The following is a 20,827-nucleotide window of genomic DNA, read 5'->3' on the forward strand; positions in this document are numbered from 1 at the left end:
TCTTCTCTCAAAAGCTACAGACACACAGGAATTTGTATTTCGCCAAACAAAGCCGGGCCAGCGCCGCCGCCGCTAACCTAATTTAGCCCGAGGGAGGCTGAGCATTCCAGCAGCGTCAGCTGACTGAGCTTTGGGAGAAAGCTGACAGTCCCTGGTGCTAAAGCTTTTCCTTTCAAGACACAAGTCTGATTACTCAACCTCACAACTGACCATAAACTTGTCTCGACTGATTTCGCTTTCAATCGAGCGACAGTTTTGACTGGCCTACAGTCCTCCACTAAGACAGAATAATGAGGGGAAAATCACATTAGCGCAGCCGACACATGCAGTCGGTTTTCATCTGTAATCTGCTTGAACTGAGGAAAAAAACTAAGACATGACTGGTCGACCTTTCTGTGCTTGCTTTCTGTTTTCTATGAAATGATGATTTAGGATGTAAAACAAAACACTCACTTTTACAAGACTTCTCCAAATTGGAAAAATCGAAATCACTTGCTCGCCAATGGATCCCCTATAGTGAATGGGTGCCGTCAGAATGAGAGTCCACACAGCTGATAAAAACATCACAATAATCCTCACCACTCCAGTACATCAATTAATGTCCTAATTAACATCTGTAATAACAGATCAAGCACCGTTTACAAGCCAGAAAAGTCAAAATTCTAAACAAATCTGATGGACTTTTTCACTGGAGGAAGTGTTATTATGGACTCATATTTGGTCAGAATCGATAGTTTGAAGTTTAAAAAGATAGATTTGTTTCTTACAAACATGCAGCTTTTGGCTTCACAAGATGTTAACTGATGGACTGGAGTGGTGTGGATTATTGTGATGTTTCCATCAGCTGTTTGGACTCTCATTCTGACGGCACCCATTCACCACAAAGGATCCATTGGTGAGCGAGTGATGCAATGACAAATTTTTTGAAAACTGATGAAGAAACAAACTCATCTACATCTTGGATGGCCTCAGGGTAAGTACATTTTTCCTTAAAGTGAGCTGTAACTCCTCCAGAAGTTCCTGATCAATAAATCACAGTCAGATATTCACCTGATGAGCAGCATGTATCCTGGCGTTCCGCCCAGCGAGATGATAAAGGAAGTGATGACAGACAGAGCCAGGAAGTAGGGGAAGACTCGATGACAGTCGTCTCTGTTGTTGCATTGGCCCGCGCTGGCCGTGTGATTCCCGACTGCTATACAACTGCACTGCTCGAACACCTGAAACACACCACAGACATTACTTAAAGCACATCTCATGCAACAGAACAACTTTGCAAGGCTCTGTTTTTAATTTAATGCAATGCTGCAGCTTATTCAATGCACTGATGTCCCAACCAATTTTAACATGGGCTTTTCTAGTCACATGCACTGTCTAAAAAAGTATGGGCCTTTAATCAAAAAATGTAATAACACATTTTTATTCATGCAGTTTATAAGCTCATATTAAACAGCAATCACCAATTTTAAAGCAACAATGGTTCTGTTATTTCTTGCAATCTTTGATTTGAAGCAACAACAACAAAAAATATTCACCCCATAAATCACTGAAAAAAAATTGTTCACATGATGCACAAATGCTATGATTCTATCATTCTCTCGTGTTGTGGTTATTGCAGTTGTTTATTAAAAAAAAAATGAAATAAATAAATTTTAAGTGTATTGTTCAAGCTATTTGTTTGACTAGTATATTTATCATAATTATTTTATAATAATTTAATTATTTTATTTTATTTTCCTAAATGAAATTAAATTAACTTTAAGTGTATTGATCAAGCTATTTACCTACCTAGTATATCTATTGCAATAATTCCTAATTTATATTTTTAATTATTTTATTTTAATTTAATGTAATGTTCAAGCTATTTATTATCCAATTATATTTATTGTAATTATTTTCATTATTTAATTAGAACATTTTGTTTTCTCCCTTTTCTATTGTGGAGTGTAGAGCATTGTTTGCTTTTAAAGTTTTAAAGCATTATTTTATCCAGTCCTAATACATTTTTCTTGAGAACTTTACAGGCAAATGTAAAATGCAATGTAAAGTTATTCTAGTTTTTTATAAACTTAAAAAAAAAATCAACTGATATTCATTTCTATGTGCATTGTTCAATTTGCACAACGCAAATGTATTGTTTATTTACCAACTTCCTTTTATCTCAGTTTTCTATTATGGAGTGCACTGCATTAATTATTATTTTATTTTGGTAAAAAAATTAAATTAAAAAGTTATTTTACTAGTTATTGTAGTTGTATATAAACCAAAAAATTCTATTAAATTCTATTTAGATGAAGTGTATTGCTTAGGTTATTTATTTATCAATTATATATTTTCTTTTTTATATTTACATTTTCTACTTAAGTGCATAGCATTGACTATTTTTAATGAGGTATATAAGTGTTAATGCACTATTTTGCCCAGCCATAATACATTTTCCTATGTACTTTTCAGGCAAATGTAACAAAGATGTAAAATGATTGTAAATGTAAAATGCAAAGAAAAAAGTTATTTTAAAAGATACTGTAGTTGTTTAAAATAAACAAGTTGAAATCACACCGATTGAGGCTTCAACAGAATAGAACAAATTAATAAAATCAAAGGTGGGTCTGTTTTGAAATCTGTATATCTTACCATATAAAATATCTGTCCCTCTCTCTCTCTATATATATGTATATAGAGAAAATAAATGTTCATATTATAGATATTCTACTTATGCTTTTCTACTTAAATTTAATGCAAGATCAAGGCGCTGAAAAATCTTAACAGCATCTAAAAAAAAAACTTTTTTCCACATGCTGATCAAATGCTCAACCACAATGTGCTCTTTGGTGGACCTCCTTATCAAAAGTCTGAAATTACAGTAATTCCTTGTTTAGCAACAGTCTGAAAGGAAAGGACCGATGCTTGAGACATGAAATGGACACACAGGATGGGAGGGAGGAAGAACAGTCTGTAGATTAATGTCCCAGACTAACCCAGCCGTTCAGGTGCAACCAAACTCCAGACAGAAGTTTATGTTCAGACAGAACCGACCAGGAACCGTCTCAGGAAGTTTCAGAGAAGGTTCGAAAAGTCAATACAGCCTTTGAGCTGAAGACAAACAGGTTGTGCACACCCTTCAGAGAGCGCTGGGAAAACCCGAGTTCAAGGCTCACGAAACACAACACAATGTCGCTCGCATTCTTTGAAGGGACAAGACAACAAACACACGCCATTGTTCCAGAACCACGCTCTCGGTTCAGAGGCCGCGCTTACCGTGTCCATTCCTGAGCCGTGGGACGTCCGGCATCCAGCCAGGCAGGGGGAGACGTAGGTGAGGCCGTTCTCGCCGCACACGGGGTCCCAGCTCGTTTCGGGACACTTGCAGTTTGTATTGCACGACGCCCACAGAGGACTGTCCGCTTTGTACAGACTTTCCGTCCTGTTTGGTAGACATAACAAGGAGATTGTTACTGGCTCATCAAGCTTTTGTCATTTTGCAAATGAAGCACATCATAGAATTCATACAGGTCACTTAAAAAGCCCATGCTGATTTCCACTTCAGTAAAACAGAAATAAACATTTCCAGAGAGGAAACCTCACTTTCATCAGGAGTAAAAATCGTTTAGAATATAGTTTATAAATAAAGTTTACACATGAAACTCTATGATTGGTGGATCTGATTTGGATTGAGAATCATCAAATTTGCATCATTTTTTTTATTAATTAAAATTACATTTGATGAATTAATAGTAAATTTATTGTTTAGGTTATAAGGCATATGAATTTCAGAATTCTTACAATGCATTCAAAACTCTGCATTAAAAACAATTGCGTCTGTGTGCAATTTTTGTTTTTTATTTGTTTGTTTTTCTATGGTGGAATGCATTGCATTATTATTAATTGCATTATTTGTATTCAAATTTTATTTTATTTATTATTTTTATTTTGGTAAAAAGCTGAAATGAACAAAGTTATTTTACAAGTTATTGTAGTTGTTTATATGCAAAAAATCCATTAAAATTCTATTTAGAATAGGTGTACTGCTTAATTTATTTATTTACTAATTTATATATATATCTTTTTTTATATTTTTATTTTCTACCTAAGTGCACTGCACTGCATTTCTACTTAAAATGCAAAAAAAAAAAGTTATTTTAAAAGATATCGTAGTTTATAAAAAAACAAACAAACATATTCAAGTGGAAATCACACTGACTTATATTTATTATATAATATTATATTTAACTAAAAATTAAATTGTTTTTAATTTAATGCATTAACTGACATGAACAATACATTTTACAGCATTTATTAACCTTTATTATTGTTAGTTAATAAAAATGTTCATGTAATTCACAGTGCATTAACTACGTTTGAGAAAAACAATGTTTGATCTTAAAAATATATTAATAAATGCTGATACTAACATTAACTAAGATCAAGTAGAAGTTTTATTCATTCAATGTTAGTTCATTAACTTAACTTGAGTGTTACCAAAAACATCTTAATTTTGACACACTAAAATAAATTAAAAACATAACTACATAAACTTTACTGAAATAAAATTACTTAGAAACTTAGATAAAAAGACTTTTTTTTTTGAAAAATTAAAACCAATTCAAACTATTACTAAAAAAACTATCATTTCTCAATGATACTAACATAACACTGGTGCACTGCATTAATTGTGCTAATTATTTATAATATGATAAATATACTATTTTTTCCTAAGAACTTTTGCAATGCAAAGTTATTCATATATAATTATTCATCAACAACAAAAGACATGCAAAGCATTTTCCTCTCCTTTTAAATGATTATCCTATTTATTCTGCTATTCAAATTATGCATCATGATATAGTTTCATTTTATTATAAGCATTTAGTATTGTTTGCTTGACCCAATTAGGCCACTAAGTCATTTAAAATAACTGTTTTTTTATATATAATTTTCATAAAAATGTAGACTGGACTAATTTGAATCTGAAGACCGTGTACCTTTTGACTAAGTGCGTGTTAGTCTGACTAGTTTTTAAGACTTAAGTCTTAAACATAATGGCTGTTTTTATGCAACTGGCCCCAGATTTGAGCCAAAGCACCACTGACCAAAGTACAAACTGAAACTTTCGTCCTACCCATTGTACGACCTGGTGATGCCGGCCACGCTGGCATTCTCACATCCCATGGCGAAGAAGAAAAGCGACAGGAAATAGCCCAGAAGAGACGTTCCCAGTGCAAACTTGGCTGCTCCCATGATGCTCAGCTTGAACTTCTTCATGATCACACCCCCCGAGAACATTCCCAAGGCTACGGCTGGGATGTTGATCACTCCTGAAAAAACAGACGGCATCAGGAAAACCTGGATCAAAGGAGCAGTATCATGAATTTGAAACAAAGGCACAGGCTCTTCTTGTGGTTGAGAGGTTAAGGGATACAGAACAGGCCTATTTGTTTTCCCTCCGTCTGATTTTCAGACGCTAATGCCGTTTCCGCAAATGCAAAACAGTCTCCGGTGTCTGCATATTATTTTTGGATGTGGTTCTCTTTCATATGCAGCGATGGGGCAGATCATACTGTGATTTAACCGAGCTATAAAAGCCTTTAGATTTGATATAAGAACCGTAGAGTAATATTTAGCATGCATTAATAAAATCCCCCAACATGCAATCAAAACATTAAGCTCTGAGGTCACAGCTGCACCGTGAACTGTAATATATATGTGTGTTTAGACTAGAGGAAGACGACATACCCATTAAGAAGTTGGCTTTGTATGCCGACTGTCCGTAATGTTGCTCGATGTATTTTGGCTTGTACGTCACCATACCGATCAAAGAGTTGAACTGGATGATGGTCACGCAGAGATACAAAAAGTAGACTGGGTTCCCCAAAAGGGACCTCAGCGTTGGCATAAAGTCTGAAAAACATGAATACAATATGTTTGAGGATGCAAATAGTGGAATTTTATCTGTCCATTTACAGCATACATGCACCATAATTGAATGTCACTGCATTAAATACAAGATAGCAAACTAATTATTCACAATTTTCTAAAAACTAACTTGCTCATTTGTGACAACCCAAAAGGGTCGTAATAATTTTGCTGTTTCGGAACAGCATAATGCCGTATTTCATGTACAATTTCTGCAATATATATAAATATTTATGTAAGTGTACTAATTCCATTTTTAACCCCATAAAGCCTGACATTGAATAGTCCAAAATATATTTTTTAAATTTTCAAACTGTTTATTAAAAATTTAGATAAAATATATTGTTTTGTAATATTAAATCATTTTAAATCTTTTTGTGCTAAAAAAAAAAAGTGTGGATTGAAAATTGTTGTTATTTTTTAACCCCGTAAAGCCTGACTATTGGAATAATAGTCAAACAAATTACTTTTTTTTTTAATGGTTAAACAGTTTAAGTCTTCAGACAAAATGTGGTTTATATTATTTTATTTGAAATATATTGTTTTGTCATTTTAAATCATTTAAAAAAGTTGGATTGAAAACTGTGCTAATGTTATTTTTTTAAACTCTCATAAAGCCTGATATGTGGAATAATAGTAAAAATGGAAAAAGTTTATCCAACCTTTAGACAAAATGTTATTCATTCATTGAATTAAAATATATATACATATATACATATATATACATATATACATATACATATATATATATACATATATATATATATATATATATATACATATATATATATACATATACATATATATATATACATATACATATATATATATATATATATATATATATTTGTTTTGTAATTTTAGATAATTAAAAAAAAAAAATGTTGAAAAGTTTTGATTGAAAAGTGTGCTAATGTTATTTTTAACCTCGTAAAGCCTGAAGCATGTGAAAATAGTCAATTTTTTTTTTAAATGGTAAATAGTTTACCAAACCTTTAGACAAAAAATATTAATACATTTTTTTTTTAATCATTTCAAATCTTTTTAAATCTATTGGTGTTGAAAAAATAGATTGAAAAGTGTGCTAATGTTAAGCCTGACATTTAGAATAATAGCTAAAATATAAGTTTTTTAAAAATGGCTAAAAAGTTTATAAATCTTTTAATTAAAATGTAAAATAAATAAGTATGTAAAAAAGCAAAATGTCTTTTTGTGGAGTATCACATTTGATCCATCACTCTTTTATGGCTCATATAGTCTGATATAGTGACAATATGAAGGAAAAAACAGCTAACTTTTATTATTTTGAGAGAATTTGCATTTTGGTGCAGATCCTGATATTTATATGAACAAAAAATAATGAAATTTTGATGCACGTAAAGTAAATCAAGCTTCCTCAGAAACTTACATAAAATTATAGAAATTTCAGTCAACACTCTATATCTCCAATAATATTAGTAAGATTGAAATGATCCACACATATAATGCAATGCAATCCAATGATGATTGAGAGATGAACAAATAAACGTTCCTTAAAAAGATGTGAGATGTTCTGGAGGTAAAGATCCCGATGACCAGATTTGAGACTCGCTGATTTTTCTACAAAACGATTCATGGTAGGGCTGCACGATATTGGGGAAAAATTACATCGCGATATATTTTTTTTCTTGCGATATATATTGCGATGTGTACAAATTCATTTATGTTCATCAGGTTGTTTTGAACTGCTTAAAAATCAAATAATAATTCAAGAATAATTGGGGTAATTTTGTAAGCATTTTCAAAGAACAAATAAAGTAAAAGTACAGTATAATCAAAACCCTGAAATACAATACTTTTTAAAGCTTATTTTGGGTAGTTTCATAAACAGTTTGACTCACCTTATTCACTGTCAATTCAGGCAAATCAAGGCTCTAATATGAAATTAATAATGAATGTTGCTTTTACCCTGATGAAAGGGAAATCAGCTTCTTCCTTTCACGAAAAACATTCAAAGCTTAGCCAAGATGGAGGAACAGCTGATCATAGCTGTTACAGGGATAACATTCTTTAGCAGCAGAGCTACTGCAAGCAATTTTTAGTTTTGGAAATCCATTTATCTTTGTTTATTTATCTTTGCTGAAACTTCCGCGTCTTTAGGAGAGCGCGGGTCATGGTTGCTTAGCAACGGCAGACGCCACTCAAGTTACAGAGCGCTTTGGAAAGAAGGAGAAAGCGGCGCGCCTAGCGTTTTCCACGCGTTTTTAGGCGCGACATGTGAACGGTCCCTTAAATTCGTAGTGTTTCCGCGAGTTGTGGCAACTCCCGACAAAGCACCTGTTTTTGGTCAGCAGCATCCTTTTTGTATCCAAAATACTTCCATATGACCGACGTTGCGTTTCTTTTTGCGACCAAATCTTCCATTTCGGCGCTTTTCTCCCGTCCCGCGCTCATTTCGCCATGCGCACGCAGAGACGGCATGCATGAAGTAGGTGAAGCAATGTGTGCATTGTAGTTTTTAAAGAACCCTTATACATGAGTTAATTATTTTAGACAAATATAGATCCGTGAATAGAAAGTTTAGAAATATAGAAAGTACATTTTTAAATCAGACACACATAATTTTTTTTTGCCCTGTATAGTGACTGCCACGATGTGACTATCGTGCATGCGTACATCGCGAGACGATGCTGAAACGATCTATCACGCAGCAGAATCAAGTAAAGCCAAGCTGCTTCAGTCCAGTAAGTGTTCATCTGGAAATATTACTAACACTATCAAAATTATTCTTACACTTACATTATGTGAAATCATGAGCTGAAGGTGGATGTTTGTACAATTGCACTAAAAGGACTTTTACTTACTAAAACGTATAGCAGGCATGTAGTAGATGGCGTACAACAGGTTTTTCATCCAATTTTAGATCACTAAGAGATGAGATTTGGTAGGTTTTATAGGGTTAAAATAAATGTCAACTGGTTTGATATTTTCTTAATTAATGCAATGACATTCCAGCACATTAAATGGGTCATCAATGTCCAGATATGCTTTTTCAGTGCAGACACCTGATATATCAGAGCGTGAATTCTAGGTGGTTTACCTTTGGCCATTTCTAGGAAGTTAGCTGGCTCGTCCGCCTGGTACTTGTGCTCCAGCAGGGGCGAGTCTTTGATGAAGCTGGTCCGCTCTGGAGAATACTTGGCAAGCCGTCTCTCTGGCAGGGGCAAAGACTTGGGCAAGAACCAAAACGGCACGGCCGAGAGCAGGGTGATGAATCCTGCAATAAGGTATCCCAGCCACCAGGCGCCTACCCAGCGTGCATCTCCCGGGGTGATGCTAATGCTCTCTGTGAGAAGACAGTCACACACACACACACACACACACACACACACACACACACACACACGCACACACACACACACACACACGCATATGTCAACAGTGAGAATACAGACGCTACGAGGCTCGCTGCAGCTCGTCACATGTTCAGAATATGTGGGCCAGGCAGACAGCCGAGGCAGACGCAGACTGTGATCCACAGACAGTCTTAGCTGTGAGCTCTCTCTCGACGCTCACAGCTCATCATGTACGCTCAGACAGCCTCCATGTTGTGCCAGTAGATCGAAAGGTTTGTAGCATTTCACGTAAACACGGAATGGATCAATCAAATGCATTTTTTTGCACATTTAATTCTGAAACAAGAATGCACAAACTGCTCCTTTTCCATATGAAACAATGGTGATTTGTACTGTCAAAATTAAAAAAAAAAAAGCAGAATCAAATTCATACTGTAGATTTATGTGGAAAAGACTAGGTTGATAAATAGTCTTCCAGCCATATCATAATTGGATGGCAAAATGAAGTTTGATGTCTATAGCATCAAACCTAGGTTTTAGATTTTCAGAGCTTGAAAGTATAAATCAATATTAACATTTTTTTAACAAACCAACTCTGACTTTGGTGTTTCAAAGATTAATCATAAAATAAAAATGTGTACATAATATATGTATGTGTACTGTGTTTATTTATTATGTAAATGGGTCAAAGACGTTAAGATGTCCACGCCAAAAGAAATTTACAAAAGTGATTTTATGTCCATAGAAAGCATGTTAAATGTAAGTAAAGTGTCTACTTTAAAGGTTTAAAATACGTTTTTGTAGAATAAATTGTCAAAATTTGGCTGAAGTAGTGTTACATTGTCATTCAGTCAGTGTAACAATATTGATGTCAAAATTCAAACAAATCTGGCTTAAACTAGAATAAGGGAGCATATTAAATTTTATTGTGTTTTAAATTATAAAAAAAAAAAAAAAATACTGACAAATGGGCAAAACCTAGGATTGTTGCACATTTAAAAAATGTAGAATTACAACTTATTACTATTTGGGGTGAAAGTAATTCATAAATAGATTTGTGTTGTAAATATGCCGGACAAGATTGTTACACTGAATGACATTTTAGTGGGTGTCTTCTGTAAATTAAGGAAACATGTATAATCTTTATTTTTTTGCTCAGAAAAATAAACAAAAATGCAATTAAATTAAACAGAAAATTAAATATTTTCCAGAAAAATATTTTTTTTATATTTTTAATTATTCATTATTATCAATTATTAGTGCTCAGTTATTAATAACGGTTCTTAGTATTATCAATATTAAACAGTTTTTGCTTCTTAGTATTTTTGTGAAAACCATAATACATTTTTATCCGTGATTCTTTAATAAATACAATCAAAGGAATTTAATTGAAACTTCTTTGAAATATTTGTAAGATTATAAATGTTTTTACTGTCACTTCTGATCAATTTAATACATCCTTGCTGTAATAAAGTACTAATTTCTTTCGCTTTTAATCTGTCTTACTGTCTAATTTCTTTCTTTTTTTAATGGCAGTGTTTTCAACCTTAATAGTAGGACATGTTTCTTAGAATGATTTCTGAAGGATCATGTGACACTGAAGGTTGCAGCAATGATGCCGAAAATTCAGTTTTAATCACAGGAATAAATTACATTTTACAAAATATTCACATAGAAAACACTCATTTTAAATTGCAATAATATTTAATATTTCTCGCTGTATTTTTGATCAAATAAATGCAGGCTTTCTGCGCATAAGAGGTTAAAAAACATCTCAAAAACTTAATCATGCAGTCTTTACTTTCATTAAATGTAGAAATCTTTATAAAACCAATATATTTTAAGGATTTATGCGTATGATGCAGATGTTGTAGTCTGTATTTTGTTTTATCGTCCATTAAATAAAATTAATGCCAAAACATTTGATATTAAGGTATGTGATATAGTTTTTATTGGCTGAATATTTACTATACACTATCTTATAGCTTAACTTTACTGCCAAATGTCTTGACTTTAGGGTGTAACGCTACATTATCCATGAAGAAATGGCCTGTGTCTCCAGCACGCGTTATTTCACATACAAACATAAACTTCACCAATGGCAAAAAAAAAATGTCCTGGAAGGAATCAGCTTTGCACATCATGATGTGCTGATCGCCGATTCGATGCGCACACACTAATATTAATGTCATGCAATTTAAGGATATTACATGTTTCAGCGTACGCCCCGTTTAACCTCTCAGTCTCATTTCACAAGCACATCTCATCCAAAACAGCTGTTGGATAAATCGCAGATTAACATTTATGGCCCTTTACATCGTCCCGATGCCAAAAACGCACTCAGATCCAACATAAACACCCTCTGCACCTTTCAAACAAGAAACAACAAAGTTTCTTATTTCCTCCTGCTTTTGTCTGAAATACAAACAAAATAAGACGAATATGAATAAGCTGGATTTCCTCCAGGTTTGAAGAGTGAATGCTCGATTTCACGATGAACTGCTTCTTTGAAAAGCTTTTATGAGTTTTTGATTCACTATTCTAGTCAGATGAGCCAAAACTCGTTTTCTATTATTTTCTGCTCTTTGTATTCAAGGAAACCTTGACTTATACATTTCCAGAGATGCACGGCACAATATTCAAGCCATTTAAATCATCCGGTAGGGATGCAACTGAACTCAATGACTCCTTTAGGAAATTGTGAGCACCGTTTTACTCACCCATGTTGACAAATCCAATGTCCACGTATATCTTGGCACAGATGGACCCCAGAATGTAGCCAAACACCGGACCGACGACTGATATCGTCTGGACGCATCCTAAAGCAGAAAGCACAAATTGATTAGTCTGGGCCGTTTACCAAGAAAGACAATGCTCTCCAGGAAAAACAATTCACACCAGGAAGCTGTAAAAGGGCAAAACATTCTGGGATTCTCACTGAATACATGGTAATCGATGAAGCAGCAAATGCATATCTGTCCTATATTCAGTCTAGTCTCAAATGCATGAACAAACATGTAGATGTACCAATGTAGAAGGCTGCGTTTTCCTCCAGAGCGTGATCGTCGATGTATGAGATTCCCAAAGGTTGCACTGGGGTCTCGCCGATTCCTCGCAAAATATTCCCTAGAAAAACATAGATCCACATGGACAACCTGGACTCATGTTCACAACCTGAAAGAGAGGGTGAGAGGGGTTGCAAATGTTTGCATTTCAAGGAATTGACACAAAACAAATATACTGATTAAAATGAGACAGGATAAACAAGTGAGAATTGAACAAATAGTTGTAACCTGGCTCAGATAAAGACAGGAATCATATCTTAGTGGCAGTTTTTCAGTGTGATTAAGGGGAGACACTGCAAGCAAAAATGCTGTTTTTTCATGCACCTATCAAGGCTTTTTGGTTTTTCATAAAATGTTTTTTATGTGGAAAGAAAACATCCTAAAAACACTATTAAGTGTTTCTTTTATAGCACTTTATCTATTTGTGCCAACAGATTTCAAATACAATGCATATTTTTAAAGGCTGTTTTCTCAAAATGAGTTTTTTCTTCTACACTGAGCCATAAATCTACACTTGCACACAACAAACTTTACATTTTTATTCCTGTCTATATCCTGAAGGTTTTTACAGAGGGATTTGTTCTTATATAATTTGTTTAGTTCATATAACATTTTATTCCCCCAAAAATGGTTAAAAAAATAGTGTTTACTGTCTGTTGTTTTATGATTTTTTTTCTGAATTATGGCGTGACTAAATGAAATACCCATAATTTCCTTTGTAAAAACATTTGACTCTAATATATCAAAAAAGTTAAACAAGAATTGAAACTGACTTCATCCAGTGTTTAGATTTTTGTACTGGAAATGCAAATTAGCGCTTATTTCATTAAATAATTCCTCATTTGCGTATTTAAACCCAACATTTTAGAAAATTGGTAATACAAACATTTTTTTGCAATCATCAATGTAATCAATCAGCTGGGTAAGTAAGGTGATAACTATTTTTACCCTATTCACCTACAGTGTCTCGCCTTAATGGATCATTTTGTTGCAAAAATACCTCAGAATGCACATGCAGAAAGTGTGTCATGCTTGAGCAAAACAGGCAGTATTTTGGGAATCAGCAGCCAAAATTAGTAAGAAACAAGTATTGGGTTTTAAATATGATGCATTAGCATAATATAAACAAGCAAGACTATATTAAACCATATGAGGCCCCACAGTGCATCAGCGTATGTTAGACCCAATCGGGTTTTAAAACTAGTTGAACTAGCAAGACTCCAATCTAACGCAAGCTGTAGGTGGTTTTGTACCTGAGCTCGGTCCTGAAGTAGGGCTGGGACCTGTGGCCAGATCGGTAGGCCTCACTGGACATGGAGAGAGGTTACTGCTGGAGTTCACTGACGATCGGATCGATGTTTCAAACTTGTAGCTGCATATAAAACATCAACACTTCAGCAGCAGAAATCACAGACCATGTCACAGGATACAACAAAATGGACAGATATTGATGAAACATGCTTATTTTAATCAGTATACATTGTCATGAAAACATGCATCTTAACAATAGTAATAAAAAAGTTATTATTAAAATATTCATTCTTTTTTTTTATTTTGTCAACAATGAGGACAGGGTGGAAAAACATCATAATGATAATTAAATAGTAATCATACCATTTATATGCAGAAAATATGCATCATACCAATAATAAAAAAAGAGTTAATAATAAAATATTTTTATAGAAATAAATATTTTAATACATTTTTTATTTTATTTTGTCAATAAGACTGAAGATGGAAAATATGCAACATAATAATTACAAACTGTTAATAATACAAATATCAATTAATTTAATTTTGTCAACAATGAGGACAGAAAAGATGCATCATAATGCTAATTAAATTATAAAAAAGTTAATAATAAAAATATTTTTATTATAATCTTTATTTTTATTAAGTAGATAAAACATATGAATTAATAAAACATTTATTCATATGTATTTATATATTTGTCAACAATAATAAAGATGCAAAAGATGTAATACAGTAATTAAAAATAGTTAATACAAATAGCATTTTTATTGTGTCAACAATGAGGACAGAAAACATGCATTATAATGAAAATTAAATAATAAAAGATGTATTAATACAATTATATATTTTATTATTAGAACTTTTATTATTTAATTAGTTAATAAAATATGAGTTACTTTTTTTATTTGTCAATAATAAAGATACAAATAGCTATTTTTATTGTCAACAATAATGAGGACAGAAAAAACAATTATAATTATGATTAACTAATAATAAAAATATATATTGCATTTTGTCAATAACAAAGAAGATGAAAACATGCATCATAATAATAATTAAAAATAGTTAATAATACAAATATAAATTATTTATTATTTGGCCAACAATGCATCATAATGATAATCAAATAATAATGTTAGTGGTAATAAAAAAGTTTTTATTTTTGTTTTGTCAGCAATAATAAAGGTGGAAAAGATGTACGATAATAATTAAGAAGAGTTAATAATACAAATAGCAATTATTGTTATTGTATCAAAAAAATGAGGACAGAAAAGATGCATCATAATTAAAATTAAATAATAATAAACAGAGTTAATAATAAAATATATATATTTATTTTGTCAACAATGTACAACAAGATGTATCACAATGATAAATAAATCATAAAAAATAGTTAAAATACAATCTAAAATAATAATATATAATAGAAGTAATACTGTTGACAAAATATGAAAAAAAATAATAATAATCCAGTCATAATATTTTGGGTATTACCCTGCTTGAGGACAAAGCACAATGCTTATAAACTAAATTAATTTGACAAAGATGAATCAGCTGTTTATTACAACCTCCATCTGCACAGACAGTAAAACAAATGCACAGGTGAACTTCGAATAAATTGAGCAGTTCATACTGTGAACACGCTGTTGTCGTGAAAACGGGATGCAATATAGAATGCATCATTTCTATAAATAATGCACTTCAAAAACATGGCCTACATTCGAAACATTAACATATAAAATGCAGCATGTCAATCCATCACGGAAACTTTGAGTACATTCGAGCTGTGGTGCCTTCGAAGAGCAGCATGTAAAACTAAAGACCTGGCACACTTTCAAGGTTGAGATTGCATGTCGATTTACAAGGATGAAGTCGAATTTGAATGAGCAGAGCGAGGTCATGCAAAATTCTGTTTGTATCAAGGAAACTCAAAATGTTTCCTCGATACAGCAACTTTGCGATGCCAAGAAACACATCTGATAAAGAAACGGCACACAACGGCTGACCGCAAACACACACTGAAGACGACTCAGTGGCATTCTTAGAAGCTTTAACAAGATTAAACTGGATACATGTGACCCTTCAAAACAGCTCGGCCTACGGACATCACACACACACTTTTACTTACGGATGAAACTTTGGCTTACCGTCCGATTATAAAATGGGGCAAGGCAATTAGAAAAGTCCCAAGCGACATCAACAGGCAGCCGATGGCGATGATCTTCGGACGGTGAAGTTTGGCACCAAAGTAACTCACAAAGGCGATCACTAACAAGTTACCTAGAAGCAGAAAAGGGGAAAAACTGTTCAGATAAACATTTTATGATGTGGAAATTGCAATTGAATTCTTAGAAAATTCAAACAACAAAGCATGAAATAAACCTTAAAGTGACAGTTTATCAAAAATTAAAATTCTGTTATCATCTGTCTCAAGTTGTTTCAAAGCTGTATGAGTTTCAATGAACCAAAAAGAAGATATATTGAAGAATGTTGGGAACCAAACTGATGGTAGCCATTGACTTACATAGTGTGGAATAAAATACTATGGAAGTCAATGGCTACTGTCAATTGTTTGGTTACCAACATTCTTCAAAGTATCTTCTTTTGTGTTTAACAGAAGGTTGAAACAACTTGACAGTGCATCAATGATGGCAAAATGTTTATTTTTGGGTGAACTATCACTTTAATGCAAGTTTAATAATCTACTGATGGATTGTGTACATTGTCTATTTCTGAAAATGTTAGTGGATATTAAAGGAATAGTTCAGCCAAAAATTAAAATTAGCAACAAATTTAAGTCACCCTCAGGTTATTCAAATTGAAGATATTTTTGGAACAAAACAGATTTAGAAAAATGTTATCACTTACTCACCAGTGGATCCTCTGCAGTGAATGGGTGCCGTCAGAACGAGAGTTTAAACAGCTGATAAAAACATCATAACAATCCACAAGTAATCCACACCACTTCAGTCCATCACTGAAGCCAAAAGCTGCGTGTTTGTAAGAAACAAATCCATCATTGAGATGTTTTTAACCTTAACTTATTGCTTCTGCATGGAAGCTCGTTTCTGCCACTGAATTAAATAAAAAAATAAAAAAAAGGTAATTGCGACATTTCAATTCTGACTTTTTTTTTTTTGCAGACTCGTGATATAAACTCGCAATTGTGAGAAAAAAAACAATTGCAAGTTATGTCAGAATTATAAAGATATAAACTTGCAATATTTAGCAAGAATGCATTGAATGAATTACTATTTATGTTATTTATTTCGTAAATATTATATTTATATATTCTAAATATTTCTTTTATTCAGCAAGAATGCATTAAATAGATAAACTTTATATTTTTGCAAAGGTTATCATTTACATTTATCCTATTAATATTTATATTTGTAAATATTATATGTAAATTTATTCTATTAATATTTGTAATTTTATTATGTACTGATTTTTTTTTAAGATTTTAAATTGTATTTAGCAAGAATGCATAAAATAAATACATTTTTATACACACTAAATACAGTTTCTTTTGTAAATATATTTATTTTCAAAATATTTCTACTTTTATTCAGCAATAATGGATTAGATTACTATTACATTTTTTGGTCAATATTATATTATAAGTCAGAATTTTGAGATATATACTTGCAATAGTGAGACAAAAAGTCAGCATTCTTCTTTATTCTGTGGCGAAAACAGGCTTCAATGCTTCTGACCATAATCTATAATAATGCTTACTCCACACACATTTATTTAGAGCTGCTTTGGTTAGTAAACACTGCTTGATCTGTGCAGATTTCTCACCTGATTCAACTTTTCACCGAAAAAATCAGTATTATGAATAGAGGAGTCATGTTTTAGCTTATTTGAAACATGATGGATTTGTTTCTTACAAACACGCAGCTTTTGCCTTTACAAGATGTTAACGGGTGTACTTGAGTGGTTTGGATTACTTGTGGATTATTGTGATGTTTTTATCAGCTGTTTGGACTCTCATTCTGACGGCACCCATTCACTGCAGTGGATCTATTGGTGAGCAAGCAATAAAATGCAACATTTCTACAAATCTGATGAAGAAACAAACAAAAAGTGAATTCAATAATAGATCAAGTGTAAAATAAAAGCAATTCTGAGTGCCTATTCTTTGGTACTGTCCATCAGGCAGCAAAATCCCCATAACGCTGACCTGCAATTGCACGTATCCGCTTCACAAACTCTTTGAACCTGACGCTTCCCAACTGATTTCTACATGATTGACCTCTTTGTCTGTGAGGGACATTTATTGGCAGATTTATTTGGTTTCTGAGCTTCACAGCTCCATGAACGGAGGTCTTTGTGAGGACGATTATAGCACAGCTCTGTACTCAGTGTGGCATTCAGGACATTTCACGGATTTAATGGGAACAGGAATTTTCAGACATTTAGACCATGACTCAGTTTGTGAGGAGGTCAGTCCAACTAAAAAGAAACAACTCACCAAAACATTTACAAAACACACACAATAACACACAGCAGCCTTTGTTTGGCCGTTTTCTGAGCACTTGTTGATAATAGGGATGAGTTAAGACAGCGAGACAGCGATGCTAACTCTGACACATGATCTCCGTGAAGCTGTGCTACATTTCCCATTGCCATGGCAACGCTCCTATGGAAACACTGGTTGCTAGGGCCACGTGAGTGGCGGCTGCAGCAGTGTGAGCGGGTTTAGCCTCAAATTCATGACTCTAGATTATGATTTTACATGCACAAAGATGAATAAAGAGCTGAGTCACTTCTGATGCTCTTTTAATTGTCGTTCTGTGGCATCGCTTGACAACATAAAAAGTGTTTTATTTTATTACTGGCATCCTCACACACCTGAGAATGTCAAAATATTAAGTCGATTCTGGGATAATCATTATAAAATAAAGAATGTAGTATGTTAATAATAATAATAATAATAAGTAAAAAAATATGTAGTATGATTAAATAATAAATTAATATGAATAGTTTATTTTGTAAATATTATATTTATATTTATATAAATTGTTGTAATTTTACTCCGCAAGAATGAAAAAAACTGATTAACATTTTATTATTTTTTATTTTATTTATATTTGTAAATTTGATAAGCATTTTCTAAATATTTGTAATTTTATTCAGCAACAATGCGTTAATATAATTATTTATATTAATTGTATAATATTATAAGATTTATATTTATATATTTTTGTAAAGATTATATTTACATTTAATGTATTGATATTTGTAATTTTTTTCAGCAGGAATTGAATAGATAACCATTTATACTTCATTTATTTTGTAATATTATATATATATATATATATAAATATTCTAAATATCTGTCATTTTGTTCAGCAAGAATGCATTAAATAGATCAATATTTATATATTTGTAAATTTTATATTTATTATAGTAATATTAGTAATTCAACAAGAATGCACTATATTATATATGAATAATATTTCCATCTTATTTATTTTGTAAATATATATTTATAAATATTTCTATATTTATTCAGCAATAATGCATTTAATAGATTTATATATTTTTGTAAATATTAATAATTTTATTTAGCAAGAATGCATTAGATATATATTTATATTTTATTTATTTTGTAAATATATATATATATATATATATATATATATATATATATATATATAATTTCTTATATTTATACTTTTTTATTCAGCAAGAATGCATTTAATAAATCAACATTTATATTTTTTATAAATATATTTACATTTTTTATATTAATAATAACATTTTTATCTATCAAGAATACATTGAATAGATTGATATTTATTTTGTAAACATGCTATTTTCTAATTTCACTGAACAAGAATGCATCAAGTCAATATTTATATTTTATTTATTTAGTAAATATTATTTTTATATACCTTTTTTAATAAATATTTCTACTTGCTTTTTATTAAGCAAGAATGCAATTCTGTAGTATTCCTTGACAGCATATAATTCCATTTTTATTTTAGTACTGGCACCCCTTCCACCTAAAAAGGTCCAAATATTAAGTAATAATAAGATTCTGGGATAATCATTTAATGGATCAACTTATTTAATATATTATGAATATTACATATATACACACACACATACATGTATTATATTAATAATAATATTTCTATTTAGCAAGAATGCATTACATGTATAGATGTTTATTTATATTTTATTTGTTTTCTAAATATTATATATGTTTTCTAAACATTTCTAATTTCATTCAGAAAGAATGCAATAAATAGTTTAATATATTTTACTTAATATTTATTTAGTAAATATATTTTATCTATAAAATATATCTTTACTTTTATTCAGCAAGAATGCATTAAATAGTTTAATATATTTTATTTAAGATTTATTTAGTACATTTATATCTATAAAATACACCTTTGCACTTTTATTCAGTCATGCATTCATTAAATTGATCAATGTCAGTAAAGACATTTATCATTTATAAAGATTTCCATTTCAAATTAATCTGTTTTATTCATCAGATAATTAAAGATTATACTGTGATGCATGTGAATGGGTAATACCATGCTATATAGCAAAGTAAAGCAATGGCAATGTTACGATTCATGCACGTGCAAACTTAAAAGTGCAATTTGCATTTGTGAAGATATTTGTGACTTGTTAATCGTGTTTGCAGTTGCATAACCGTCTGATCTGTCGGACGACTGCACCGCAGACGATGACAGATGTAAATTGCAGCACACATGGCGTGTTTCAGAATTATTTTGCCGGCGGATGCCGTGAAAGGCTAGAGCCTTGGCAACTGGTTGGCGGAGGTGATGGGATCGAAACGTAGCGAAAGGTCTGCTGACGCATGAAGATCCGGTTCTTACCTATTTCAAAGCTGCCATCAATGACACCTATTAAGTAACTGGGGATGTCGAAGCGTCTTTCCAGCTGAGTTATTGTGCTTTTCATATAGCTCCCGGATAATGTCTTGGCGAAGTAGGCAAAGGACAAGGCCACGAGGAACATCTGTAATGAGACACAGAAAGAGAGAGTTTTATTCAGCAACGCTTCCTCAGATGCCGCATGCACAACTCGCACTCTCCCTCATTAACCTATTTTTGGACATGGAAGCAACTCTTCATTAATATGCATTTAAAATCGTAGGGAATAAGAGAACCCGAGTAGAGATGGAGAGATGGATGGAAGGGGGGGATGCATTTCTCAAACCGCACTGCATTATGGGAAGTGGGGACAAAAAGCGGATTAGGGGAGCTTATG

At 32.1% G+C, this 20,827-nt stretch overlaps 1 protein-coding gene across 1 annotated transcript in view; it reads right to left on the reverse strand.

The window, feature by feature from the left end:
• Positions 1-20,827, reverse strand: part of slco1c1 (solute carrier organic anion transporter family, member 1C1) — a 40,912-nt gene that overhangs the window by 7,802 nt on the left and 12,283 nt on the right. The window contains exons 3-12 of the mRNA XM_073838531.1: positions 20,434-20,575; positions 15,715-15,847; positions 13,567-13,685; positions 12,276-12,422; positions 11,969-12,067; positions 8,993-9,238; positions 5,734-5,898; positions 5,120-5,315; positions 3,259-3,424; positions 1,051-1,220 (exon numbers count right to left, since the gene is read on the reverse strand). Coding sequence (XP_073694632.1) covers positions 1,051-1,220; positions 3,259-3,424; positions 5,120-5,315; positions 5,734-5,898; positions 8,993-9,238; positions 11,969-12,067; positions 12,276-12,422; positions 13,567-13,685; positions 15,715-15,847; positions 20,434-20,575 — 1,583 coding nt within the window. The remainder of the gene's footprint in view (positions 1-1,050; positions 1,221-3,258; positions 3,425-5,119; positions 5,316-5,733; positions 5,899-8,992; positions 9,239-11,968; positions 12,068-12,275; positions 12,423-13,566; positions 13,686-15,714; positions 15,848-20,433; positions 20,576-20,827) is intronic.

Source organism: Garra rufa, chromosome 4 (assembly GCF_049309525.1).
Source record: "Garra rufa chromosome 4, GarRuf1.0, whole genome shotgun sequence".
NCBI classification, from domain to species: Eukaryota; Metazoa; Chordata; class Actinopteri; order Cypriniformes; family Cyprinidae; genus Garra; species Garra rufa.